Source organism: Alligator mississippiensis, chromosome 3, assembly GCF_030867095.1.
Source record: "Alligator mississippiensis isolate rAllMis1 chromosome 3, rAllMis1, whole genome shotgun sequence".
In the NCBI taxonomy this organism is placed as follows: Eukaryota; Metazoa; Chordata; order Crocodylia; family Alligatoridae; genus Alligator; species Alligator mississippiensis.
The window spans coordinates 181332834-181357728 of NC_081826.1; the positions used below are offsets into that span (position 1 = coordinate 181332834).

A 24895-nucleotide genomic window follows, 5' to 3' on the forward strand; every position below is an offset into this window, starting at 1 on the left:
GTTCCTTGGGTTACAATGCAATATTTCTATTCCTTGGCCTCAACCCTTTTTCCCATGCTCATCATGAAGGCAGCCTTCCTTCCCACACCAAAGGTAAATTATAAGCCTTTACCCGTTTCACGTAGAATTTGCTCAAAATATGCAATCCATGACTTACACTGCAAGTGTTACATATGCTTTACAGAGGTCATTTCATCACCTGTGAAATGTTGTCACATCTGAATGAAACACTGTAAGCTTTCTGTGCCAGAAAAAATGGCATGACTTTTCAGCTGGGATAACATTCCAATTGTCATTGATCTCAGGCATTGAAAATGGAATATAGGAAGGCAAGAAGATAGGGCAGAGTTTTGCTTCAGGAGCTAGCATGGACAAAATACTGTCTAAATTAAAATAAAACCATCTTGCATTATTTAAATCATGCCAGAAATAAAAGTCAGGATGATTATACAGGGGAATATTTTTTTTCAAAACCATATCGATTTCACTATAGTAAGTTGACTAATGCAGTATGTAGAGGAGGACTGCAACAGCATCACAGGTGGTTGCACAAGGGATGAAGTGATGCAAGGGCCTTTACTATCAGGCATGCTTTGCATTCTGGTGTACAGGAACCCAATGTGAACACAGCTGAGGAAAAGCAGAGACTGCAGGGATTACTTATGAAATGAGACTGTTTCATCAGAGGACTACAGGAACAGGGATACACCAGCCACAGAGAAAACCCATGTGAAGCTTTAAAAACTACTTTTTAAATTGGAAATGTATATATGATCACTGCTGTTGACCCAAAATAAAATTCAAACTGAATACAGTTTTTAAGATAGTATCCATGTCATTGTGGTCACCCTTTAAATCACTTACAAGAAGAGATCACTTAACAGTTATAATGAAACCGTTTCGTCTAAAGAACATACTTAAATCACAAAAATGCCTTAAAGAGAAAAACCAAATTTTTCAAAACCTAAAAGGAATCAAACGTACTGTATTTCTGATCCAGCAAGATGCAAATTGTGGTTACAACGGTAACATAACAGGTTTTGTTTCCTATAAGTCCAGAGTCTGGTGGGGATGTGGAACGGTATTGTGCGCCAGGCAGGCACTGCTGCTGCTATGCATGAGCAAGGCAGGGAAACTGCAGAAGGCACCACTCCGTTCCAGTCCACCCGTCTTGCTTGCACACAGCAGCAGCTGTGCCTGCCAAGCACGCCATGCCACTCCGCACCCCTGCTGGACTCCCAGTTTGCCCATGACATATAGTCACCCTACTCATCAGGCAGGACATTTGAGAGCCACTTAAAGTGATGTTATCATAATGACCTTGAGACACGGGGAAAACTGGCACATGAATACTTTTAAACTGGAAATAAAAATACTGTTTCTAACCAAGTGTGGTTTTGGAGAAACCTTCCAAAAAGATCAAGAGTTCAAAATACTTAATGAGTTTTAAGACTGAACTTCAGAAGTATATGAAAAAGGATTACATGATATGTTGACCTACAACAGCAGGGGGAGAGGGCAGTTCAATGATCTAGGAGGTCCCTTCCAGTCCTACGCAACTATACAGAAACTTTTCCTTTTATCAATTGGCCTGAGTCCATGCTCAAATAAGACTTGAACAAATTAGTCTTGAGAGACAAGTAAATGGCTAAAAGAGTATTAATCCTGACACATTCTAAAACAAACAGTTCAAGTGCAATGGCAGTTCAGTATGGATAGGTTTTATTTGTTGGGATAAGATATCAATTTCTTAACCCAACAATCTATAACCTTTCATAACCATTAGATTTCCAGAAATATCAAGGGATGGTAACAGAACTGTTCTAGACTCATTCAGAGCATATAACTTGGGGTACTGACTTTGTCTTTCCATAGGACCCCTAATAATGGAAGTCTCATGTTACTTAAATATTACTAGTGCTACTGCTAACTTTGTTCCCAGGCTCAGAATTTATATGAGTAATTTCTATCTAGAATAAATTTAAATGGTCGTTACTGTACAAAACTCTCAAAAAGGGATAACATACTGAAAAAGTAGCTAGTACTCTGGGTACTAGCTACTCAATAAACAATTAAATAAATGTTTTCACCTTATAATTTTCACCTCTTAAAAAAATAATTAACAAAAGGGAAATACAGCTGCAGGACTTAATTAGGCAAAGCATGCCAGGAATGTTTTAACTGAAAGTCGTGCATTTCCTAAACTATGTAACGTTAATAGGAAAATAATCTTTTTTTTCCCCCAAGAGATGTACTGAAATCCCCAGAGAACTTAAAATTATTTGGAACAAAAAGTATTGAAATAATATACTAAATATATAAAGAAAAATCCTGAAGTTTATAGCTGTTTGGCACAAGTACTGTACCTGTGCCCTTGCCTGAACTTCCCCAAGGAGTCCAGAGTACTGCTGCTCCAACTCCTTTTTCTGTCTCTGCCAACAGCTTTCTTGTGCTTTCATCTGTTCAGCCATTTTGTTAAAAGTGTCTTCCTGTGTCTGCTGAAGCTCCTTCATGGTATCAGACTTATTCTTACAAATATATTCTAGATGAGTTATCTGCATGAGAGAGATTTTAAAAAACACTTCTCAAACAAAAATGCCCTTTTGCATTCATTTTAAATCCTAATTTAAGCACAAAATCATTTTGGTCTAAGACCTTGATTATTTCTTTTTCCAGATGGCTTAGTAAAAATTTTAAAACCTATACATATCACTAGTCTCTTGCTTCAAATCTCTCTTTAAAACCTAATTCTGCAAAAGAAAACCAACTTACACTGATCTCATCAATATAATCCTCTCTAGAACCTTCCTAAGCAGGGAGACTGTCTTATTTGTTTTAAAAAGTTGGTAATGAAATTATATTATTGTTATATAATTAATAAGCCCCATGCAATAATAATATGGCATGTTAAATTATAATGAAAATCAGAGTTTACATTTTTATATCACATTTTATTTGAAAACCAAAGTATTCTTCACATTTGCTGAGTACTAAAACAATTTAAGAGTGCTTTAGAGTTGCTTCCTTTCCCAGACAAGCTGTTAATTTTATGGTGCATTTCAATGTGCAATTTAAGAGCTATACTCAGTGGTCAGGGCTTTAGCCACTAAAGCTTTTTCCACTAAAGCTAAATGGAGTTATGCATCAAATAAAAGAACATATTCCCATATTTTTCCAATACACTATCTAAAGATATGATCACTATTCCTTTCAATACATAACACAGAACTACAAGAGAAATCTGCTCTATACAATTATAATGCCACTCATAATACTGTTGGAAAAATTCTAAGCTGATAAACATGAAGTATCATAAAACTCTGGCTGTCCAATCTCAATAACTGCACTTAATACCCTGTTTAACTCCCCTCCCCCTACACAAACTACAAGTAATTTTCATTTAGTTTTTTTCCCTTCTGAGAAGACAAAGGAAGTATTTCCTCTGCCTCCAGCCTGCATTATCTATAACTATTACCAACCAAACCCCTTTAGTACTTTCCATTGACTGCTGGGATATTTACTAATAGGGGCAGAGCCAAAATGATTAGTTATAAACAACCCTGTTCCTGAATTTGAGCCAAGAGAGCATTCATAACTCTAGCAGATGAGAAACTTATGAAATAGTTTTTCCCTTCCTATCCCTCAAGAGTATGTCAGTGCAGCCAAGATCTGGAATCTTTCTGCTAGACCACAGGAACACAGAGCTGACCCGATCAATGGAGCCAGAACATGAACGGAGATCCTAAGGAGTGGCATGTGTTAGTTTGCTGAGCCAGTTTAAGTTATTGGGAAAAAACAGGTTTAACAAATGTGTTTCTTTTGGACACTCTTAGCTTTATGAAATATTAAGGCATCCATAAAAGTATACCATTCCCTCTTGAACAAATATTTATATTTTTAAATACATAATGGTTCTTAGAAATGCACTCTGCTATATTCTAGAATACAAATGCCCTAACCAAATTAATAAAATTTAAAAAAAAAAGGGGGGGGGGGTTCCAAATATCTCTGGCTCTCAACCAAATATTTTTTAAATGATGTTCTGGGGGTGACTGTATTTTGTTTCTGTCTTATGCTAAAATAAAGAGTTGGTTTATTAGTGTAAATGACTAAGTTCCTTGAATTGCTTCATCAGTAAGATTAATTTATTTTCTTTTAATTAGGTCCCTATGGCTAATACTGGCTAGTAGTATTAGCATGTCCTGCACAGAAAGTGGAGCTTAGAGACTTCATACAGACTTCAGTCACATTTACATGCCCACAGCAATGGCATCAAACTGAGTTGTAGACAAGCCATAATTAATGGTACTGAATTATTAACATCCAAATTCTTTTTGAAATAAGATGAATGTCAGTCCCTTTTAATGATACTGTGATGTGGACAAATGTCACTGAATTTAATAGAGGTATCTGGTGCCTAAGGACAGTTACCTTCTCATTAGCCCTGTTGAGGTCTAAGATCAGGGCATCAACATTCTCCTGTAAGACTGCACAAAGCTCAGGCCAGGAGAATTTATCCAGCATGCCTCCTGGTTGTTTTATAAGCACACAGCCTGCTACCAAATGCTGATATAAAGTGTGAAGGAAGGTTAGCTTCTCCTATGAGACAAAAGAAGGAAAAGATTAACTGGTGTATATAAATATTGTTAGAATTGAAAAAGAAATAATCAGACACACAACTGTATATGAAATACACAGACCTTAAATTCACTTATTTTGAAATTTTATTTCTATTTCAATAGGATTGCACTCACAATGTGCTCAAAACTATTCAAATCATAATGGAGAGAGGGGAAAACAGTTTAAAGCTAACTTAATTAGATACATTATATAAAATACATAGGGTCCAATCTTGCAGTCTTCATTATACTCCTCAAGCTATGTCCTTTTTGCTTAAGCTGTGATAAACTAAGCATAGTAATCATCTGTTTGGTATGAAAAAGGATACCAGGGATACCAAAATCCAGAATCAATTCACACATGTTGAACCCAACCACAAAGCTTGTAGACATGCTGAATTTACAATACACCACTCGTTACAGTATACACTATAACCTGTACTATGAACACTTTTTTTTTTCTGATCTGAAATTCTGTATTATACCAGCTTCCAATGCATAACTAAACATACAGAAGGTGTAATTTTGTAATTACTAAAAAAAAAAAAAAAAAAAAGCTAATTGGCAAGGCAACATAAAATTTGTTTGTACAAACATCAGAATTATACTATCAGAACTATAAGACTATGAGACCATAAGAAACAGTCTTCACAGACTGATTCTGACCAAACATGTTCAATAGGCTTTTAAAATCATCAATTCAAACCAAAAGCTTGATTCTGATCTCACAATGCTACTACAATCTACTGACTGACTTACTGAAGTTAATCCTTATTTATACCACAACGAGACCCAAATTCATTCCTGCATCTGTTTAGTTCCTCTGCAGTAATTAACAACTTTAAGTCAACAATCAAAGATGGTTTCAAAACCCAAATTAGGGCCTTTATTCAAAAGCCCAGAGAACCAAGTGAAAGGCCCCATCATGTTCAATGGAAGTGGAGCAAACCCCAAATCAAGAAACTGCAAGAGATGTTGCAAAGTTCTGACAAAATTTTGGACGTTTTCAATTATGTACAGGTGTACTTTGTGTCTTGTATCTTGAATGATTTTAAACAACGAGTCACGAACAAAAATGCTACCAACTAATATTTTTTTGCCAGGGATAATTCAATACGTCGCCATTGTGTCCTTCTTGCTTGGGCTGTGATAAACCAAGCATGATAATCATCCATTTGGCATGAAAAAAATCCCAAGACAAAATCAGTTCACACATGTTAAACCCAACCACAATGCTGTAGACATGCTGACTTTACAGCACAGTCAGGCTTCTAGTTTCCTTTGCTTTAATCACTATCTGATGTGTATAACAATTCCAACTGCTTCATGTGGACACAATTTAAATCCCAGACTGTAAAGGGGGTGGAAAGAATGTTTCCTTTTTACTTAGTTGGCATTCAAGTTCAGATTTGCTGGAATAATGAGCTCAATATGCAGGACAACTGTGATAAAGAACATGGATGATTATTGCTAATGCAGAACTACTTTACTGGAGAAAATTAAAGCAGGAAAACTATATTAAGATCAGTAAAGAATGAGAGAAGGCAGGTAGATTTTGAAATAAAACCCCACAAAGCAATTACCACATACAGTATGACACTATCAGCTAACATACAAAAAACAGGTAACTAGTTTTGTAATGGGCAGGCAAAATTATCTTAATACCATGTTTGCTATTGTCTTGGTTGTTCCTGGAATCAGTAGTTAGTTATTAGCAATGGGATTATAATGCTGAACACATCTTCCAAATGCAAAAACGTATATTTACTTTCAACTAAGATTTACAAAAAGAACTGACCCCAGGCCTGATTTTTTTAAATAAGTGCATTTGCCCTAAACTTTTTTTCTTATTTAAGACATAAAGGACCATAAGGCTTAAACTGTTAACTGATTTATAAAATGAAACTCAAGAGAAATGTGATGCTTGAAAAATGTGTAGATACTAAATATGTATTTCAAAATATGCATCTTAAAATCATATATTGGGCATAAATCTGTTAAGACTAAAAGCAACCATCTGATTTATGTAAATGTATAAAACTAAGATTAAATAAAGGCTCCTTTTGACAGTCATCTTGTCTCTGGTAATACCTCTGTATCCTTCTGGTAAGCCCTGGTAAGCTTCTGGATTTCATTTTCAGAATCTGTGGCGCGCACTTTCTCTTTCTCCCAGCAGTGCAGTACATTCTGTAGTTCCATTTTTAAAGTGCCTATTAAAGACTCTCTGTCTGCACACTTAGTGCGCAAATGATTTAACTCTTTATTGGCATCAGTCAGGTTATTCCAAGCTTCCTAAAGAAGACAGATACAAACAGAAAGGTTTATAACAAACTTTATCTTACGTTACCTCAATCAATATTCAATAATCTTGGAAAGAAATATCTATACTGACATCTAAAATAAACCATCTACTCTTTCTGAACATAGAATGAAATGTCAAATTTGATAACCACTTCCTTCAGAATTAGGAAGTGGAGTGGAGCAGAGTAGAAAGCAGATCCTATAAGATCATTCATTTTCTTTTTACTCCCTCACCAAGCCCAAAGAGTCTTTCCTTCTGACACTCACGACTGGGCTTTCCCCACCTTTAAAGGGGGCTTACATCCTTTCAGTTGAAAATTCAAATATGAAGTAAGCAAGTCAGCTTCTAGGACAGTCAGGAACTGGACTGCCTTAAGGACTGGTGAAAGAACCTCAAACCAGTTTATGCAATGTCTGTCCCAGGCCCCTTCCTGGTTTAAGTTAAACTAGAGTCCTCCAGCATCCTAGCATGCTCTATGGGCTGTGCTCTCTGCTCCAGAGAGCAGAGCTGGCCCCACCCTTCTGCTCCCTAGCCCAAGAAAGGACAGGACGTGGCAAGACACTGGCCAGCATGGCCCCATTAAGGCAAAGTGGGCAGGGAAGGGGGTTAATGCTTCCCTCTTTCCCCTCCTTCTCCACTGCAGCCAGGGTCTGCGCATCTGCCAGGAAGCAGGGGGGGGGGGGCTGCAGCACTGGGCCTGAGGCTGGCAGACCCCAGCTGCAGAGCAGAAGGGACAGAGGGAGGAATTAACCCTTCTCCCTTCACCTTAATGGGGCCAAGCCAGGACAGCATCTGGCCACATCCCCACCAGTGGAGCAGTAAGGGGCTAGGAAGTGATATACGTACCCCGTAAATGTCAGAGTGCCCAGGATAGGATTTATTTCCCCTCCCTCCCTTCCCTGTCCCACCGGCAAGGACCATAGCCCTTCTGGCATGGCCCCATTAAGGCTAAGGGGGAAGAGAAGGGGTTAATTCCCCACACACACACTGGGGGGACTGCAGTTGGGGCAGAGTAAGGCTGTGCAAAGCTTTGGGTGGCTTTTCAATTCGGAAGAGATTCAGCTCAATTTGGTGGCCGAATCTCCAAATCCAAATCGAATCAGGGGACCAATTTAAAGGTCCGAATCAATTCAAAGCTCTCGGAATCTTTGGCAAAGATTCGGAGAGCTTTGATAATTCAGATAGTCCCAAGGAGCTGCAGACACTCCAAGCTGGTAAGTACTAGGGGCAAGGGAGGTGGGGGCTGGGGGAGGGGACCATGGGGGGACCCCTGCCAGCCCCCCCAACCCTGGAACCTCTGTTCCATGCTGGGGGGGGGGAACCTCTTACCACTCCTTCCCCTCGTCCCCCCAGAGTGTGGGGGGGGGGGGCCTCTGTGCAACGCTGAAAGGGGCTCCTCCTCTCCCTCCCCCCCACCACTGGGAGGAAGACTCTCAGGGGGAACTCTTCTCCCTGCTCCTCTCCCCACCCCCCGCACTGGGAACCTGCTGCCCAACCAGCCGCCATCTGCACCTGGCTGTGCTTGCTGACAGAGCTCAGGCTCCCCATCACTGAGCTGCAGTGGTTGGGGGTGGCCCTGGCCCCACAATGCAGTTGCCTTGGCCAGCCCAGGCCATGCGAGTGGGGCCACCCAGCAGCTGCGGCTCAGTTACAGCTGCTCCCCACACCAGCTAGGCCAGGCCAGGCAGAGCCACAGAGTCCCCTTCCCAGCCCCATGGTGGTGGAGCAGGGGGAAGAGTCCCCCCCAGCACTGAGCAGAGCCCCTCTCCCTGCTCCCTATGGTCAGGACCAGGCAGCCCTGCATAGAGCCCTCCTCCCCACCCTGCAGTGCCAGGGGAAGAGCAAAGGAAAGAGTCCCTCTCTAGGGCCAGGCCAGGCAGCCCTGCACAGAGCCCCCCATCCCCACCCCATGGGGGGCATTGGGGAGGAGCAAAAAGGGGATGAGTTCCCCTACAGCACCAAAAAGAGCCCCCCTCCCTGCCCCACGGCACTGGGGGGACAGAGGACGGGGAAGAGTTCCCTTCTGGGGTCAGGCAGCGCTGCATGCCTGGATTGCTCCCAGCTGTCAGGGAGCCACTGGGGTAGACAGAGTTCTTCCCTGCTCCTCCTCCCCCACCACAGCAGTCTGGCCATGCTTCCTCTTCCCTCATCCTCTGAACCCTGCAGGCCAAGGCTGGGGTCTCCTCAGTCTTATTCATGTCTGCCAGGGCCTGGCCACGCCCCCTGCCCCCCAGCTCAGCTTCCCTGTGGAAGGGAAGGGCTGCTCTAGTGCCCCCAGGCTTCTGGCCTGAGTCACGGCAGGCATGTACCTGCATTTCTGGAACGAAAAGGAAACATCTATCCCAGGGGTGGGCAATTATTTTCAATGGAGGGCTGTTTACCAAGTTCTGGCAAGCTGTTGAGCACTGCATGGGTAGCCCTACCCCTTAACAGGTGCCCTGCCCCCTGGTTGCCATCTTGTGACTGGAAATCCTGCCCCTAAGCCCTGACCTTTGTCACCATAAGTCCCTCCCCTTCCCTTGGAAGCACTCCTTTCACCAAGGGGTTTTGCCATCTCAGAACCAGAAAAATATCAAATTATATTCTAAAAAGCAAGCATCTACAACATTCATTAATTTGATTTCAAAAAATATTTTTGTCCTGATTTATATGCATTTGTGTAATGTACACAGAGGTGACTGCACAATAGCTTAAAATGAAGTCTTACTCTTGTATATTGTGGTGGGTGTTTATAGGTTTGTGGGGCTGTGGGTGTGTGTGTGGATATGTGGGATGTGGGTGGGCATGGGGGAAGGGTGACTGGGCTTTGTGTCTGACAGTGTGAGGGGAGGTGTGGATACATGTGTATAGTGGGGTGTATGTGTGGGAGTCACCTTCTGAACACACACACACACACACACACACTCTGCCCCCATGCCTGCAGACACATGCATGCACGCATGTGTGTGTGCACGCACATTCTTCCCCCCCCCCCCGCCCTTACCAGCGCATTCCCGTGCTCTGCCGTCTGGGGATGCAGCTGGGAGCCACAGCCACATGGTGCTGGAGCAGGGCAGGGGGCAGGAAAGCACAGAACTGGCTGGGGGTGGGCAGGGCTAAGCTGCTCAAGCCTGCAAGCCTGCTGAGGGCTCCCTCTGGGTCCTACTGCCCCTGGCTCCTGTCAGCTTTGACAGGGAACTAGGGACAAATAAATATTAATTTACTAAATTTTTAGGGGCTCCATGGGCCCAGCCCAAGGGCCATATTTTGCCTGCCCCTGTTCTATCCACTTGCAAAATGGTTCAATCTCTACAGGTTAGACTAACCTGCAAATATTGAATCAATTCCGGCTTGGGCTTTTTGAATGTCTGTCCCTAGCCCTATAAATCACTGTTTCAATCTAATCGAGGACTGGCAGCAACCAAGAGCTGCTATCACTGTAGGGCTCTATTTAGTGATCTAAGTAAAATTATATCTGGTAGTCTCACTCTAATATCCAGCGGACAGACACATTTCAATAAAAATGGCATTTATACAAAACATTCCTAACTGGCATCAAATCTCAGCAGAGAAGCAAAGGAATGAATGAATCATGCCTCTTATTCCAAGAGCTAAGAAAGGGCACACATGCTTTGTGTCTGGGACTGTTACTCTGACCCCCTGACTGACCACTAATTTCAAATGACCAGAACAAGTCAATACTGGAAACTATGAATATTAAGTCGAAATGTTTGCCTACAGAATTTAAATTATAAAATCATGTTCAAGTGTCAAGTATCAGCTGCTTACCATCACTAAATTACTTCCTAATAAAAATATGAAAATAGAAGAATAAGGCATCCTTCTGTAAGCAACCTCTTCCATAAATAAATAGTGGGCCAGGCAGCTCAGTGTTCATTTCACATTAACTACTTAAGATTTAAACCAACATAACTGTAGTCAGAAACTGGTCTGTTGCATCATAGTAACATTTATTGTGCCTAACATAATAAAAATAGCTGGTAAACTAACTTTATCATGGAAAGCACACTCATCTAACGTGACGGCTATATAATTTTAAGAATGTTTTACTTCAGCCACAAGACCTACTTTTAAGAGAGAGTTTCAAGTGTTCTGAACTAGATGAGAAGCTGGAAGGTATAATTACTACAATTGAATGAATGCTTATAGGGTACCACTATAAGAATCCTTGGGAGTGGCCACACACTAACTTGGCAGTAGTACAAACGCAGTAGAACAAGCTTAATGCTGACTGGGTACTGCGCTTCACCTCATCCCTCTTACCCCCTGAGCTATATATAGCCTTGGTGGCTGATGGGACCAGACATGTCACATTACAAAAATGATACATCAGCCCAAACAAAAACAAAAATACCTGACTGATCATGTGAAAAGGCTACTATAAAATCAGAACTCAAGATACACATCAAAGGCATCTGGATAAGCAATCAGTAATGTTTTTACTGACAGTAATTTTAGAAAACAGATTCTTCAAAAGATAGGTGCTATATGATGCTTGGAAATATTGTACACAGAAACTGGGCATAATGGTCACACTCTCACTGAAATTCTCCCTACTACATTCTGCACATTTCATATTGTACCTCCAACTTTTCTGTTCTGCAGATAAAACATTCAACATTTTTTTCAAAAGAGGTCAATATGCATTTTTAAATATATGACTACATTTTCTCCTAGGCGCAACCACAGCCACCTGGCTTTTTAGTGCACTCCATGCTTCCTCAAGGTAGTTATAGGACTAATGCATTCTTGCCCCTTTTATTTAAATGTCCTTGAAGCACTATATTTTCCCCAGTCTCACTAAAGAATTTCATTCTGAAGCAAGTACTCTGACAAGCACATAAAAAGTGAATTAAAATATATTTTAATAAATAGATTAATATTCATTTCTCGAGACAGAAAAATATACATATTTTAGGCACAGAGAAAAAGACAGAAAACTGAGAACAAAGCTGCTGACAGTGACAAAAATTATGGAGCAAGAGGATATTCAAAGAGCAGGTAAACACAATTATTTCATTAAAGCAAACCCTGAAATTCTCACAATAGTTATCTTATATCTTTTGGTAACCATAACCACTGTGAGGCAACATGATCTTACGCTAACTTGCAAGTTGGATATTGCATTCACCAGAGAACAGTGGTACAGAGACATTCTGAAATAACAGAGATAAATTATTATCCTGAAGTTATAAGCTGAATGACAAATACACACGGTCTTGAAAAGTTCATAAACATACCTCAAGGTCTCGACTTTGAGACCCTAATTTCTGTTTGAATGAATCAAGCTCTTCTGTCATCTTTTCACAAGAAGCTTTAATTTTTTTTAGCTGGGAAAGATGGAAAAATATTGGACTTTGAAACAGTTTTATATTATCAATTAAATGTAAACTAATATTTTCTATAAAAAATATTAAACACTATTAGAAACTCATCAGACATTAACTCTAAACAAATTAACAGATGTTCTGGTAAATAAGGTTGTTGATTAAACAATAATGACAAAAATGTGTATAATACTAGTTATAACTCCAAAATAAATCCATTCTTAACTTTCCTATCAAGTCTCAGACACCTGACAAAAATGAAAGCTTTGAAACATGCCATAAAATTTCATAAACGCAGATTCCTACTGCCCTGGAGAAAGTTTGGGGAAAGCTAGTTAAAGGGAGTAAGGCAGTAGCCCAAGACTTCCAACTTCAATGAGTTGAGATTAGTGGGAGAGGCGCTGGGGTCCTCGACAGTAGGGGAACTCAGTGCCCAAGACGAGTGGTCTCCTTAAGGAGATGATACTCAGAGCCCAAGGGGTGACAATCCCAACAAGACACAAGGGGGGCAAGAGTGCCCAAAAGCCCCCCTAGCTCACCAAGGGCATTCGCATATGCCTGATTGCCAAAAAGGAGGTGTACACACGGTGGAAGGGAGGGGCTATCACCAAAGAGGAGTACCCACCGCTTGGGTCTGCAGGGGGGGCTGTTAGAAAAGCTAAGGCAGGTACGGAGCTAGGGCTAGCATCAAGGATCAAAGATAATACAAAGTCCTTTTTTAAATATATAGGGAGAATGAAGAAGGTACTGGATAATGTGGGGCCCCTGCAGGATATGCTTGGCAATCTGGTGGTTGCATCACAGGAGAAAACAGACCTCTTTAACAAATTCTTCACCTCCATTTTCTTGTGCAGGGACTGGGACTCCCCGACCAAGATTCCAGATGGACTCAGAAGCAATGCCACCAGGCCTAAGGTCAGGGAACACCGGATTAGAGAGCTTATGGAGGGGCTGGACTTGTTCAAATCAGCAGGTCCGGATGCTCTCCACCCCAGGGTGTTGAAGGAATTGGCAGGGGTTATTGCGGGGCTCCTGACATGGCTTTACGAGCGCTCATGGTGCTCTGGCCAGGTGCCAGATGACTGGAAGAAAGCTAACGTGGTCCCCATCTTAAAAAAAGGAAGAGGGAGGACCTGGGCAACTATAGGACCATTAGTCTTACTTCAATCCTTTGGAAACTCTTTGAGAAGATCAGCAAGGAGCACATCTGTGATGGGCCAGCAGCAGGGATGATGCACAAGGGCAACCAGCACGGTTTCATTAGGGGCAGGTCCTGTCAGACGAACCTGATTGCCTTCTATGATCAGGTCACAAAAGCATTGGACGCAGTTGTTGTGGTGGATGTAGTCTTTCTGGACTTCAGCAAGGCTTTTGACACCATCTCCCGCCCCATTCTCTTCAAAAAACTAGGTCACTGTGGCATTGATGCCTACACAGTCAGATGGATTGCAAACTGGCTGAAGGGTTGTACTCAGAGGGTAGTGGTGGACAGGTCTTTTTCGACCTGGAGGGAAGTGGGCAGTGGAGTCCCCCAGGGCTCGGTCCTTGGGCCTGCACTGTTCAATTTCTTTATTAGTGACTTGGACAATGGGGTAAAAAGCAGCCTGTTTAAATTTCCTGATGATACCAAGATTTGGGGTGAGGTGGGCATGCTAGTAGGGAAGGACAGATTACAGTAGGACCTGGACAGGTTACAGGGGTGGGCTAGCGAAAACAGAATGCGTTTCAATACTGACAAGTGCAGGGTGCCGCACTTGGGCAGTAGGAACCAGCAGCACACTTATAAGCTGGGAAACTCCCTTCTCAAGAGCACGGAGGCAGAGAGAGATCTTGGAGTCATTATGGACTCCAAGATGAACATGGGCTGGCAATGCGAGGTCACAGTCAGTAGGGCTAACCGTACCTTGTCGTGCATCCACAGATGCATCTCAAGCAGGGCCAAGGAGTCGATTCTCCCCCTCTATGCGACACTGGTCAGGCCACAGCTGGAGTACTGTGTTCAGTTCTGGGCACCACACTTCAGGAGAGATGTGGACAACATTGAGAGGGTCCAGAAGAAGACCACCCGCATGATCCAGGGACAGCAGGGCAGACCCTACGAAGAAAGGCTACAGGACCTTAACCTGTTCAGCCTTCACAAGAGAAGGCTGAGGGGGGACCTGAAGGCAGTCTATAAACTCACCAGGGGGGACCAGCAGGGTTTGGGAAGAGACCCTGTTCCCCCTAGCGCCCCCTGGGGTACCAAGGAATAACGGCCACAAATTGTTAGAGAGTAGGTTTAGATTAGACATCTGAAGGTACTACTTCACTGTCAGGGCAGCTAGGATCTGGAACCAACTTCCAAGAGAAGTGGTGATGGCTCCTACCCTGGGGGTCTTTAAGAGGAAGCTTGATGTCTACCTGGCTGGGGTCATTTGAGCCCGGTTTTCTCTCCTGCCCAGGGCAGGGGATTGGACTTGATGATCTACAAGGTCCCTTCCGACCCTACTTCTATGAGTCTATGGAGACAAAAAATGAGAAAGAAAAAAAAAAGAAAGAAAAAGAACCCCCCCCCCAAAAGAAGTGGCCCCCCTCACAAGAAAAGGAAAAAGAAAAAAAAAGGGGTCCTATAAGCAGTATCCTCTTTCTACACAGACGCTCATGCACCTCCATTGACTGCAACTACAGTAGCAGTACCCAAAGACAGATTAATGTTAAAGAAGGGATTTTAAACTCATCTGGCCCCAACACTCACAAGAGTAGGGACCCTGTTTTTCTCTGATTTAAAAAAAATCCCAGTCTGTGGGCTGGATCAGGATAACAGGGCCCATCGAAACCAAAGCTTGCTCCTCCCCATGCTGGCTCCAGTGCCTGCTTGCTCTGGGATTTATGCTGGATGCACCTTGCATCCAAGAGTGCCTGGGACAGAATCCGTGGGCAGCATAGCTCCCAGAGTGGCTAGGGTGGGTGCCACGTAGCATGGATCCCAAAGCAGCTGCTGCACTGCAAACTGGTCTGAGGCTGTACCACACGCAGTGGCTGGTCCAGCAAGTTTGGAACCCACACTGCATGCAGTGCCTGTGGGGAGGTGTTCAGGCCCTGCCTGCAGACCCAGTCTGGGTCAATTCAGACCCAGGAGAAGACCCAGGGGCCAGATAACTGGGCTTTATGGCCCAGATCCAGTCCATAGGCCTTATGTTTGAGAATCCTGTTCTAAAGTATTCAGGGTATTACATCTACCTATTACTGATGTCAGAACACGTGGCTACTATCCGAACATCAAGGAGCAAATCAAAACCCAATAATACACTTAAACTATAAACACTTTGCAAATGGGCTGTCAATAAAGGGTGCTGATTGTAGCTACTTTCCAAAAATTACCAAAGTTTTTTCCATCTTGTCCATAATTCAACCAGGCAGCCCTAATCCCTCAAGCTTACATAGTTGCAGGGAAGTTTATTAACATTCAGTAGCTCTAAATTTATTGTTAGTTATTAAGTTTAAGGTTCATTTAGCAAAGTAAAAGCAATATAAATATTACAGGTTCATCAACATATTCCAGACATGTGTAAATCAAAATAATTAATTATGTTCATCTGTGTGTGGAGCCCTGTCAGAAACCTATATACTAAAAAAAAAACCACAAACAAACAAAACACTTAAAATAGGATTGTATAAGCCAAGAACCTTAGCGCTGCACAGAAAATCTTTTTATTTTTATTGGATTGTGCCCTGATAATCCCCAAGTTTTGCTTCATTATTAAAAACAGTTTTGTTACTAAAACACATCTAAGACAAAAAGCACGAAAGCCTAGAAGCAGTGGCATCTGCAGGGAAAATCAAAAAGGACAGAGCACTGCCCTTTCTGTGTATCATGAGGGCATTCAGTGGTCCCTGGCTCCATATGACAACCTCAGGGTCAGTCACATGCCGTCCTACTGGGAAGTCTTGTGGCAGGTCATCAGTTGGTCCTGCTCTGCTTGCGATTTATTTTCCTTGACAGTTCATTCTTCTTTCTGTCAGAACACTCTCTTTGCTTTCTTAGCAGCCACCCCTTGGTCTCCCCACTGCTGTCTCTGGCACAGTTTCACAACAAAGTGTATTACTAAGCCAAAGCCTGCTGAGTCGACTTTTCAACTGTGCTGAGGATCATGTGACATTCATCCTCCCAAATAACAATTCGCTGTGGGCAATGTGTTCCTAGTTACTCTGCTGCTTCTAGACCTGAGTCTCAGAAGAGTTTCATAAACTACTAAGCACACTGGTTAGGAGAAACCTAGAGTGCTTGCTGTTTACAAAAATATAATTGTTTCCATGGTCACTTATTTTGTGTCCCTTTGAACAATCTCAGAAGGTCCTACAGGAGAGTATTCTTTTCCCAATAAAAACAGCAAAGTTAATATTCTTTTTAATGTTATGAGTGGCTAGCTAGACAATATATTTGTCAAACAAAAGAAAAAGCCTAGAAATGGGGAAAAATTGACATTTGTGCTATATTATTACATTTGGCTTTCCTGTGCTTTCCTAATTTTATCCATTGATATGCCTAATGATATTGCATAACGATCATTAATAAAGTGTGATTAACTGTTCTCTACATTCCTTAAAACCACACATTTTAAAACATTTTAAATCTAAGAGGGTTAATTCAAGTCACATTAGCAATACAAATAAGAAAATAAATGTAATGCTGAAACTTTTCAATCAGTGAGTTAAAGTTTCTAAGACTTCATGAAAATTACATTATTTTAAAAAATCTAAATTAAAATGTTTGTGTTATTGTACTTTGCTATCTTAAGAAAAAATAATGCAGACATTTACTCCTCCTGTATGACAACAAAATAGCACATAAAAATCCAATAATCTTAACATCACAATTCAGTAAAGGCTTCAAAAATGTCATTTTTCTTTACCTCTAAGAGCACTGATATTTACATATTTGATATCAAAAACATTACGTTTCAAATATTTTACTGTATATTCAACTAAAGCCCTAAATAGAGAAGAACAAGAAAAGTCACATTTCCATGTATGTGTGCTGAAATTAATTAGTTCAACGGTTCAAACAAACAAACAAAAAAACCCACCAAAAACCAAAGAAAACCCAACCAAACAAACTTTTTTAAAAATATGAGTGAAACATTACTGTAGGGCAAGCTTAGAGGAAACGTAGTGACAGAGATTATTTCTTTTTGGTATACATGAAGCTGTCAACTCAACGTTCCTAGTCTTCTGACCTTTGTAACAAGGGAGGACTACGTACTGTTGCAGGCCGAAGGCTATATATGTGGAGCCAAACAGTGCAAGTGTTACCTCATTAGATGAGTCTTCCAGCTTGTTCTGGTAATCTGTCAAGGTATGCCTCAAAGTCTCAAGGACAACAGAGAGGCTTGGAGGTTTATCTTTGTCCTTGCAAGTGCCTGAAGAAAAACACAGAATGAAAATAAAGCCCTAAAAGTCACAGAGGCAGACTACGCAAACAGGAATAGTTATTAAAAGTTATTTAGGGCTATAGTGACAATACAGAACACTGAACAGCAATCTTGTTCTCCCTGTGGCATACAACTCTACATCTATACTTTCTTCATAGCTAAAGGAAATGTACCAGAGCTGCAAACTCCAGTTTACATTTCCACCTAATGACCTCAGTATCCAACTTTCTGTATAATGTCTAGTGACCAGTAAGCTTATGTATCATTCAGTCAAATCATCCACCATTTAAACTGCATAGTAATACACTTCACAAAACATTTTGTTGAAAGTTAAATAGATTACAATTTCCTGACATTATCTTGTTGTCTTCTGACCAAGCATTCATTTTGTAATATAGTACTTCATTTATTCAAAACCTTTCTAAGCCAAAGATCACATGACTTTGTTATGCTTGGAAAGGTCTTAACAACGCTTTAAATGCTCTTGAATTTCAATCCAAAGGAAACAATACAATTTTTTATTATCTGTCTGCACAGTCCTACATAACGTTTCAATTATAAATGTTAAGAATGATATATCCATTATATATACACCATGCTTATTTATTAAACCCTTAGACTATAACTTCTGATCTAGTGGTCTTAACTGGGGTCATATGAACAAAAGGAGTACTTTTGCCTTCAAAGTACTCAGTGAGCTAAGAAAGCAAAAACAATTATATATGGATCAAGAATGCAAGTTACCAGATTATATTAAATTCCTCTTCTCCCTACCATTCTTTCTGATATTATACAAAGTAACTCGTTATTTACACCAAATACTTTTTCACCTTGACACTTATAAAACAATACTGATAAGTATATTATATAATATCAGCAAAATTAAAATATAAATCACGAATTAGCCCTCAGCAATCCCATTAGTACCTTTGATTTACAAAAGGAGAAACAGAGGGGGAAAAAGTTAAAAAGGACTGATTTCTCAGAGATGATAAACACCTCTAGTCCCTGGACCAGGTGTTGGCAATGTTTTTGGGCAGAGTGCCAAAAACATTGGTGATGTTGTAAGTAGTTGGTGTGCGGGGGCAGACAGCAGGGGAGCCTCAAGGGGCCCAGTCAATCCTTGTTGTAGCAATGCAGCCCCTTCCCCACCATTCACCCTGAGGTGCACATGCCAAGCAAAATGCCTTCGCACGCCACAGTCTGACACCCATACCAGGGGTTGCCTACCCCTGCCCTAGACTACAGGGGGAGTTATAGCCCAGTGATATATATTCAAATGAAAAGGTTTAGAGTTCAAGGCATGGTCTGCGTAGCTTGATTTCCTATATTGAAATCTTTGATTGAAATTCTATGTATGTGTGTGTATGGAAGAGGGGGAGAAGGAGGGGGAGAGGGAGGAGAGAAGCAAGCTAGACAGACCAGGCCTTGAACTCTAAACCTTTCCACTGAACAGACATGTTTCCCTAAGATAATATTTGCAAGTGCACTCTATCTAAACTTCCATCTGATTATTTAAAAAAATTAGTTCAGCTTTTCTTCTAAAAAATGGAAGGATAAGAATTACTTAAACCAACTGGAAAACATTACATATTGTGGCTTTGGCTACATGGGCTACCAACTATAGTCAATGGAAACCTCAAGATTGCTTGCAAAGCCAGAAAATATTGCCCATAACCACTTAAGGTGTCGGTTTCAAATTAACTATTCCCTCTGCCTCCAGCCCTTTTGATCACTTGAAGAAGTACAATATATGACTGCAAAGTAGAATTGCAGTCTTGGACATGCTAACTTCTCATTTTTATTCCTTAGCTGATTTTTTTTTTAAACCATAAAAAGAAAAGAAAAAAATCACTTTTCAGGAAAACAAACACTGACTGGCATTAGAGTCTACAGAGGAAAGTGTTCTCCCCTTTGCTTCAAGTTGAAGAGAATTCCATCAGTCTAGACTCACAAAATCTTCCAGTGAATTCAATATGAACTGTGCATACATATTCGAAAGGCAAACCCAACCTGCTCTCACATTACCACTGCCACATTCTACTTCATTCATGTTCTCTTCTTCAACATTTAAAACACATGCAAATGTACACAATACATGCATGCACACTAAAAATTGCGATGACAGACATGTCATTCTTGCTGATAAATATTGCTATTACCATGACATCTAAAGTCCCCAAATGAACCGAGAGTCCCATTATTTTAGGAGAGTAGTACTCAACCTTTTGGCCCTGTGGGCCAGATGAGTGGCACAGGGCTGGTATGCAGGCTGGATCAGGCCCCCATGCCTGGCGCAGGCCCTGCAGTATCCTGCATGCCAGGATCAAGACCCACACCGCCCTAGACACCCAATCTAGCTTGCAGGGCCATAACATCCAGCCTGCAGGGCTCCCCATGGAAATTTGGTATCAGTGGAGTGGCAGCCGCTCCCCAACCACCAAGTTTTTAACCTGTAGGGAGCCCTACAGGACACACGACATGGCTCCAGGAGTTGGATCCGGCCCTCAGACTGGGAATTGAGCATGCCTGTTTTAGGATATATAAGCTATCTGAAGTGGCATTTAAGTTGAACAACCAAGGCAGATGGATAAGCAGAGAGGTGAAGTGAAAATCAGTCTCACAGAAAATCAGTGGAAAAACAAAGAATAAAAAAAACGACCTCCTAGACTAGGGGTGGGAAAAATGTAGCCCGCGGGCCAGATGCAGCCCACCAGGCCATTCTATCTGGCCTGTGGGGCCCCTAAAAATTTAGAAAATGTATATTTATCTGCCCCTGGCTGCCAGTCATGAGGCCCTCGATGGCTTGCCAAAACTCAGTAAGCAGCCCTCTACCCGAAATACTTGCCTGTCCCTGTTCTAAACCAAATCTCTTGCACTGTAAAATCTATTACTCAATGCAAGCAAGGCTGGTAAAATCAGACCTTCCAAGTCCAATTTTTTTTTTAATTTAAGAGAGATTCCACCCTTAAGACAGACAACACAACAGTACTAGAGGAAGTTACAGGTAGTATAAGAAGTTCCACCATAGACTTTTTCTAAATTCCATAATCCACTATAGTTTGAAGTAATGTTAATTTATTGTATAGACATGAAGTACCTGTCATTTTAGTCCCTCCCACTTCTATAAGAACTCAGACACTATTATGAATCAGAGATGAAAACACTATCTTTAGATAATAATTACTTTGAGATAGATTATTTTTTGCCAAGTTCTCCAGAGAGCTCCAGCTCTACTCCCCCAGCCTTAAATTGTGCAATGTAATCCAGGAAGCCCATCTCTGAACCTCCCTCCACCACCATGTGTGCTTTAGAAGAGGCAGTCACTAGTCAGCCAACTTGTTTTCTTGTCTTCTCTGACCTTGGCACCTGTGCCATTTTCTAGGCCAGGGGTTGTCAACCAGGGGTATGCATACTCCCGGGGTACCTAGAAAGGCCATAGGGGGTACGTGCGGGCAGGCAGGGACAGAGCGCACCCTGGGGTGTGGCGGCAGTGTCTCCCCTGGCACGTTACCACAGTTCGCCTCTTACCTGGGGGAGGGGGAGGAGCATGCTGGGTGCCACCGGCCCCACACAACACCTCCCCCCCACCTCAGCTTGCTCTCCTCCACCTCTTTCCTGGAGAGCAGTGAGAATCTGAATGGTTGGGGGTGGGGGCAGGGAAGTATGCTTCTGTGCCTGCTCCCATAAGCAGGGCGAGGGAGGGTGAGGGCAGTGGCACCCCTCTGCAGGCCGCACAGGCGCTGCCCAGCTGGCCAGACTGTGGGGCTCGCACACAGCGGCCGCTGTTGTCATTGTTACCCACCACCCTGCACCACCACATCTGTGTCACTTTCCCATGGCCGGTCACACATGCAGCTCCGCGGGCTGCTGATGGGTGGCACACAATTAGCTGGGCATGTGGCCAGTCAGCAGACCACAGAGTCACACATATGACCAGCTGTGGGAATGTGGCACAGGCACCACGGCAGCGCAGTGAGTGGCGGTGATGGTGACGACAACTACCGCATGCGAGACCCCCCCTCCCATATGGCACTCCCCTCCCAGCACTTCCACTATGCGCAACCCCAGGAGGGCATGGGAGGTGCATGCCCCTGGATCTGCAGGGGCTGCTGCTGCAAGCCAGGGCTGGGGCTGGGACTGTGCTGGGCTCTTCCTGGTGGGGGGCTGGACTGGGCCGAGCTGTGCTCAGGCCAGGAGGTGGTGGCGCTGGGGGGGGGGGGGGGGGGGGGGGGGGTTGGAGAAGCTACATTAAATTCTAGAGTGGCTGCAGCCACTCCTGTAGCCCCACTCCCAATACCGCCGCTGCCTGCCCCTAGCACAGCCTGGCCTGGCCTGTCTCCCCGCTAGGAAGAGCCCAGTGCTGCCCCAGCCTGCCCCAACTGCAGATCCGAGGGCACCCCCCCATGCCCTCCTGGGGCATGCGCAGCAGGGGGGCTGCCATCCCCTCATGGACAAGCCACTCACAGCTCCGTCCTGCGCCTGCCCCACCCTGGCTGTGCAGCGCATGCCCCAGCCCCACTCCCTCCCTCACTGTGGAGACCTCAAATCTGCCCCCACCCTTAAAAAGAGTTGAAACTGAGTCAGAAAGGGTACACTTATTTAAAAAAAGGTTGAAAAACCCTGTTCTAGGCAATCCAACCTGCCTGCCTACAAACCTGACTCCCCTTAACTTCCAACTGCAAGCTAAACTGTGGCTCTAGTTCTGACCCACTGATATCTGGTGACTGAACAATGCAGGAACGAAGCAGGATGATCCCTCTTGGGCAACAAGACAAAACAAAACTGGTGAATTTCATGACAGAGGTAGTGCCTTCACTGTCATTTAGGAAAAAATGACACATTCTACAGGTATCTAGCAGAAATAAATGGGTCAGATGATCTATCTTTAAGCTACAGTTTCTACAGGCACTCTGTTGACTCAGGCAGGCAACATTCCATCAATGTATACTTGTTTCCCACTTTCAAGTTTCTCTCTGTGACCACGTGTACTAGAAACATTTTTAAAACAAAAGATAAATGTTCTTGAAAAAACTACCAAATTGTGTGGTTGTGGAAGCACAGAATACAAAGGGCCACAAGTATCAGACATACAATCCAACAGGTACAACAAGATGAATGACAGAAGGAGCATCAGCTAAATTTCCAGGCTTTAAAGGTGGTCTTAAAAGAAGGGAAAATATGCATTTGTTTCCTTGATGTTCTAAAAAGGGCTGAAAATACTGTTTTGTGTGTTCCTTTCCTTTTGGTTTTATTCCTGAGAAATATCAGAAATGCGAAGTCCTCTTTTCTTTTACCATAAGTCTCCCTTGAATAACACAAAGAAATCGAAAGACCTTTCAGTCCTTAAGTGAAAATGCAAGACTGTTAATCTTTCAAAGAGCATTTCTTTCAACTGTATGTCAAGTTTAAGTTAATTAGATGTTAAAATACCAAAACAAAAAATGTAAAGTGTTTTAAAAATAGTTTAAACAAGGCACTATCTCCACAGGAAATTTATGCCGATATCACATTTAAACCGATATAGCGGTGTCACTTGGGAAGGGATTTTAATGTAAACCAAAAAAAGCCACTGGAGTAAGACTGCCTGCAAGTCAAAATTCTACTAATATAATTATAAACTATAAAACTTTCCCACAAAAACAAGGCAAATCAAGTTTTTGCTCTCTGCTTTGAATCCAGTCTCCAATTATGCCTGAATTCCGGAACTGTGAGTCTTCCAACAGAAAGAGAGCATTGAAGATTTAATATTTCTAAATGTTAAAATATGGAAAAATAAAATAACCTTTAAAAGATCCTTCAGCTCTTTCTTTTTACAACACAGACAGACAGAAAAGACATTTTTTTTACCTTCATGGGTCATCTTTAAAAGAGAAAGCACGTACTACAGCCACCATTTTCTTCCCACACAGAAACAGCTGGTGAAGAAATATGGGGAGAAAAACACCAAAAAGAAACAAAGTCTCTCCTGGATGTGTACTTCTTGAGAAAAGATTCATGGAAGTTTTTTTTAACCAAATGATTATGGCTGCATTTTTTTCCTTCCCTATTATAAAAAGTGACTAGCAGGAATGTCTGGTGAAACTATGCCCAGTCTCAGTCCTTGAGGATTTAGTTTTTCCCTGCTCATTGATAAAAATGAGCAAGTGATTCATGGAGTATTTACTGTTTTGATTTGTTTTGTTTTTAGTGGAGAGCTAGCTGGTCACATCACGCTAACTCTCCTCTTTCTAGTCTGTTACTTCATTAGACCATAGAGAGCTATTAAAAACTTTTTGTCAGCCTTCGATTCTTCTACAATAAAAATATCATAAGGCCATATTATGAGCAACACCAGGTCTGTGTGTAAATGAAAGAATTAATACAAATAGCAATACTATACAAACACAGATAAGAAGGACAATAAGAACTTTGAATGGAAAATATTAATGAAAATAACACGTTGTGCTCACTCAAAAAATGCAGTGTACCCGAAGGATAAACCGTTTTAATAAATGTTTGTGAGGTTTTACCATTAGCCATGAGGACATACTGCAGCAGCAAATCAAACTATGTCTGCTGAGAAATGAGCCTCTAGAGCCATTTTTGAAGTCATGGAATTTCATCTATAGAGGTCTTTTTAGGGTGCTTTTAAAACGCACAGCAAACTAGCACAACCACTGACTCCCCACTGAGATAGAAACATAGGATAAGATCACTTCTTGTGACATTTATCACCAAGAGAATGAGAATAGAAAACATGTTCAAGTGACTATAACATGATTTGGAACCAAACTTTTGCAGCATCCCCATTCCCCTAGCTCTGCAAAAGCTCTTTGTGCATGTGGGGATCTGTAGGTTTGAGAGGAGACAGCAGAGTTGTTCTAAGCAGCATTAAAACCCAGTAAACTCAAGAGGAAACCCATAGGACTTAATGTTGACACTGTCAGTATACAAGTGCCACTGGTCCCTCTGTGTACCTGGAAACTCCCTGTGAGAATTTATTTGGCTCAGGTGCAAGTGAAGAGGTTATAGTATCACAATTTGAAAAGATGCCTAGCTTTTACAGAAAAAAAGTGTCCCAAGAAATATCCAGAGGCTAAAGCTCTTTTATTCAGCCTTACCTACACAAAGCTTTCTATATTGTATGGTATTATCTGCCTGCTCTTCACAAAACAGAGTGAAAAGTAAACAAACAAACAAACATCAATTAAAGGCTACCACACCATCCCTGAATGCAACCTGCTGCTAAATATT

The 24895-nt window shown here is 42.1% G+C and overlaps 1 protein-coding gene across 5 annotated transcripts in view; it reads right to left on the minus strand.

Moving 5' to 3' along the window:
- CCDC171 (coiled-coil domain containing 171) overlaps positions 1-24895 on the minus strand; it is a 356091-nt gene that overhangs the window by 180661 nt on the left and 150535 nt on the right. For all 5 annotated transcript variants that reach the window (XM_059724699.1, XM_059724700.1, XM_059724702.1 and 2 more), the window contains 5 exons: positions 17541-17647; positions 12162-12251; positions 6711-6911; positions 4432-4599; positions 2367-2555 (listed from right to left, as the gene is read on the minus strand). In XM_059724699.1, coding sequence (XP_059580682.1) covers positions 2367-2555; positions 4432-4599; positions 6711-6911; positions 12162-12251; positions 17541-17647 — 755 coding nt within the window. The remainder of the gene's footprint in view (positions 1-2366; positions 2556-4431; positions 4600-6710; positions 6912-12161; positions 12252-17540; positions 17648-24895) is intronic.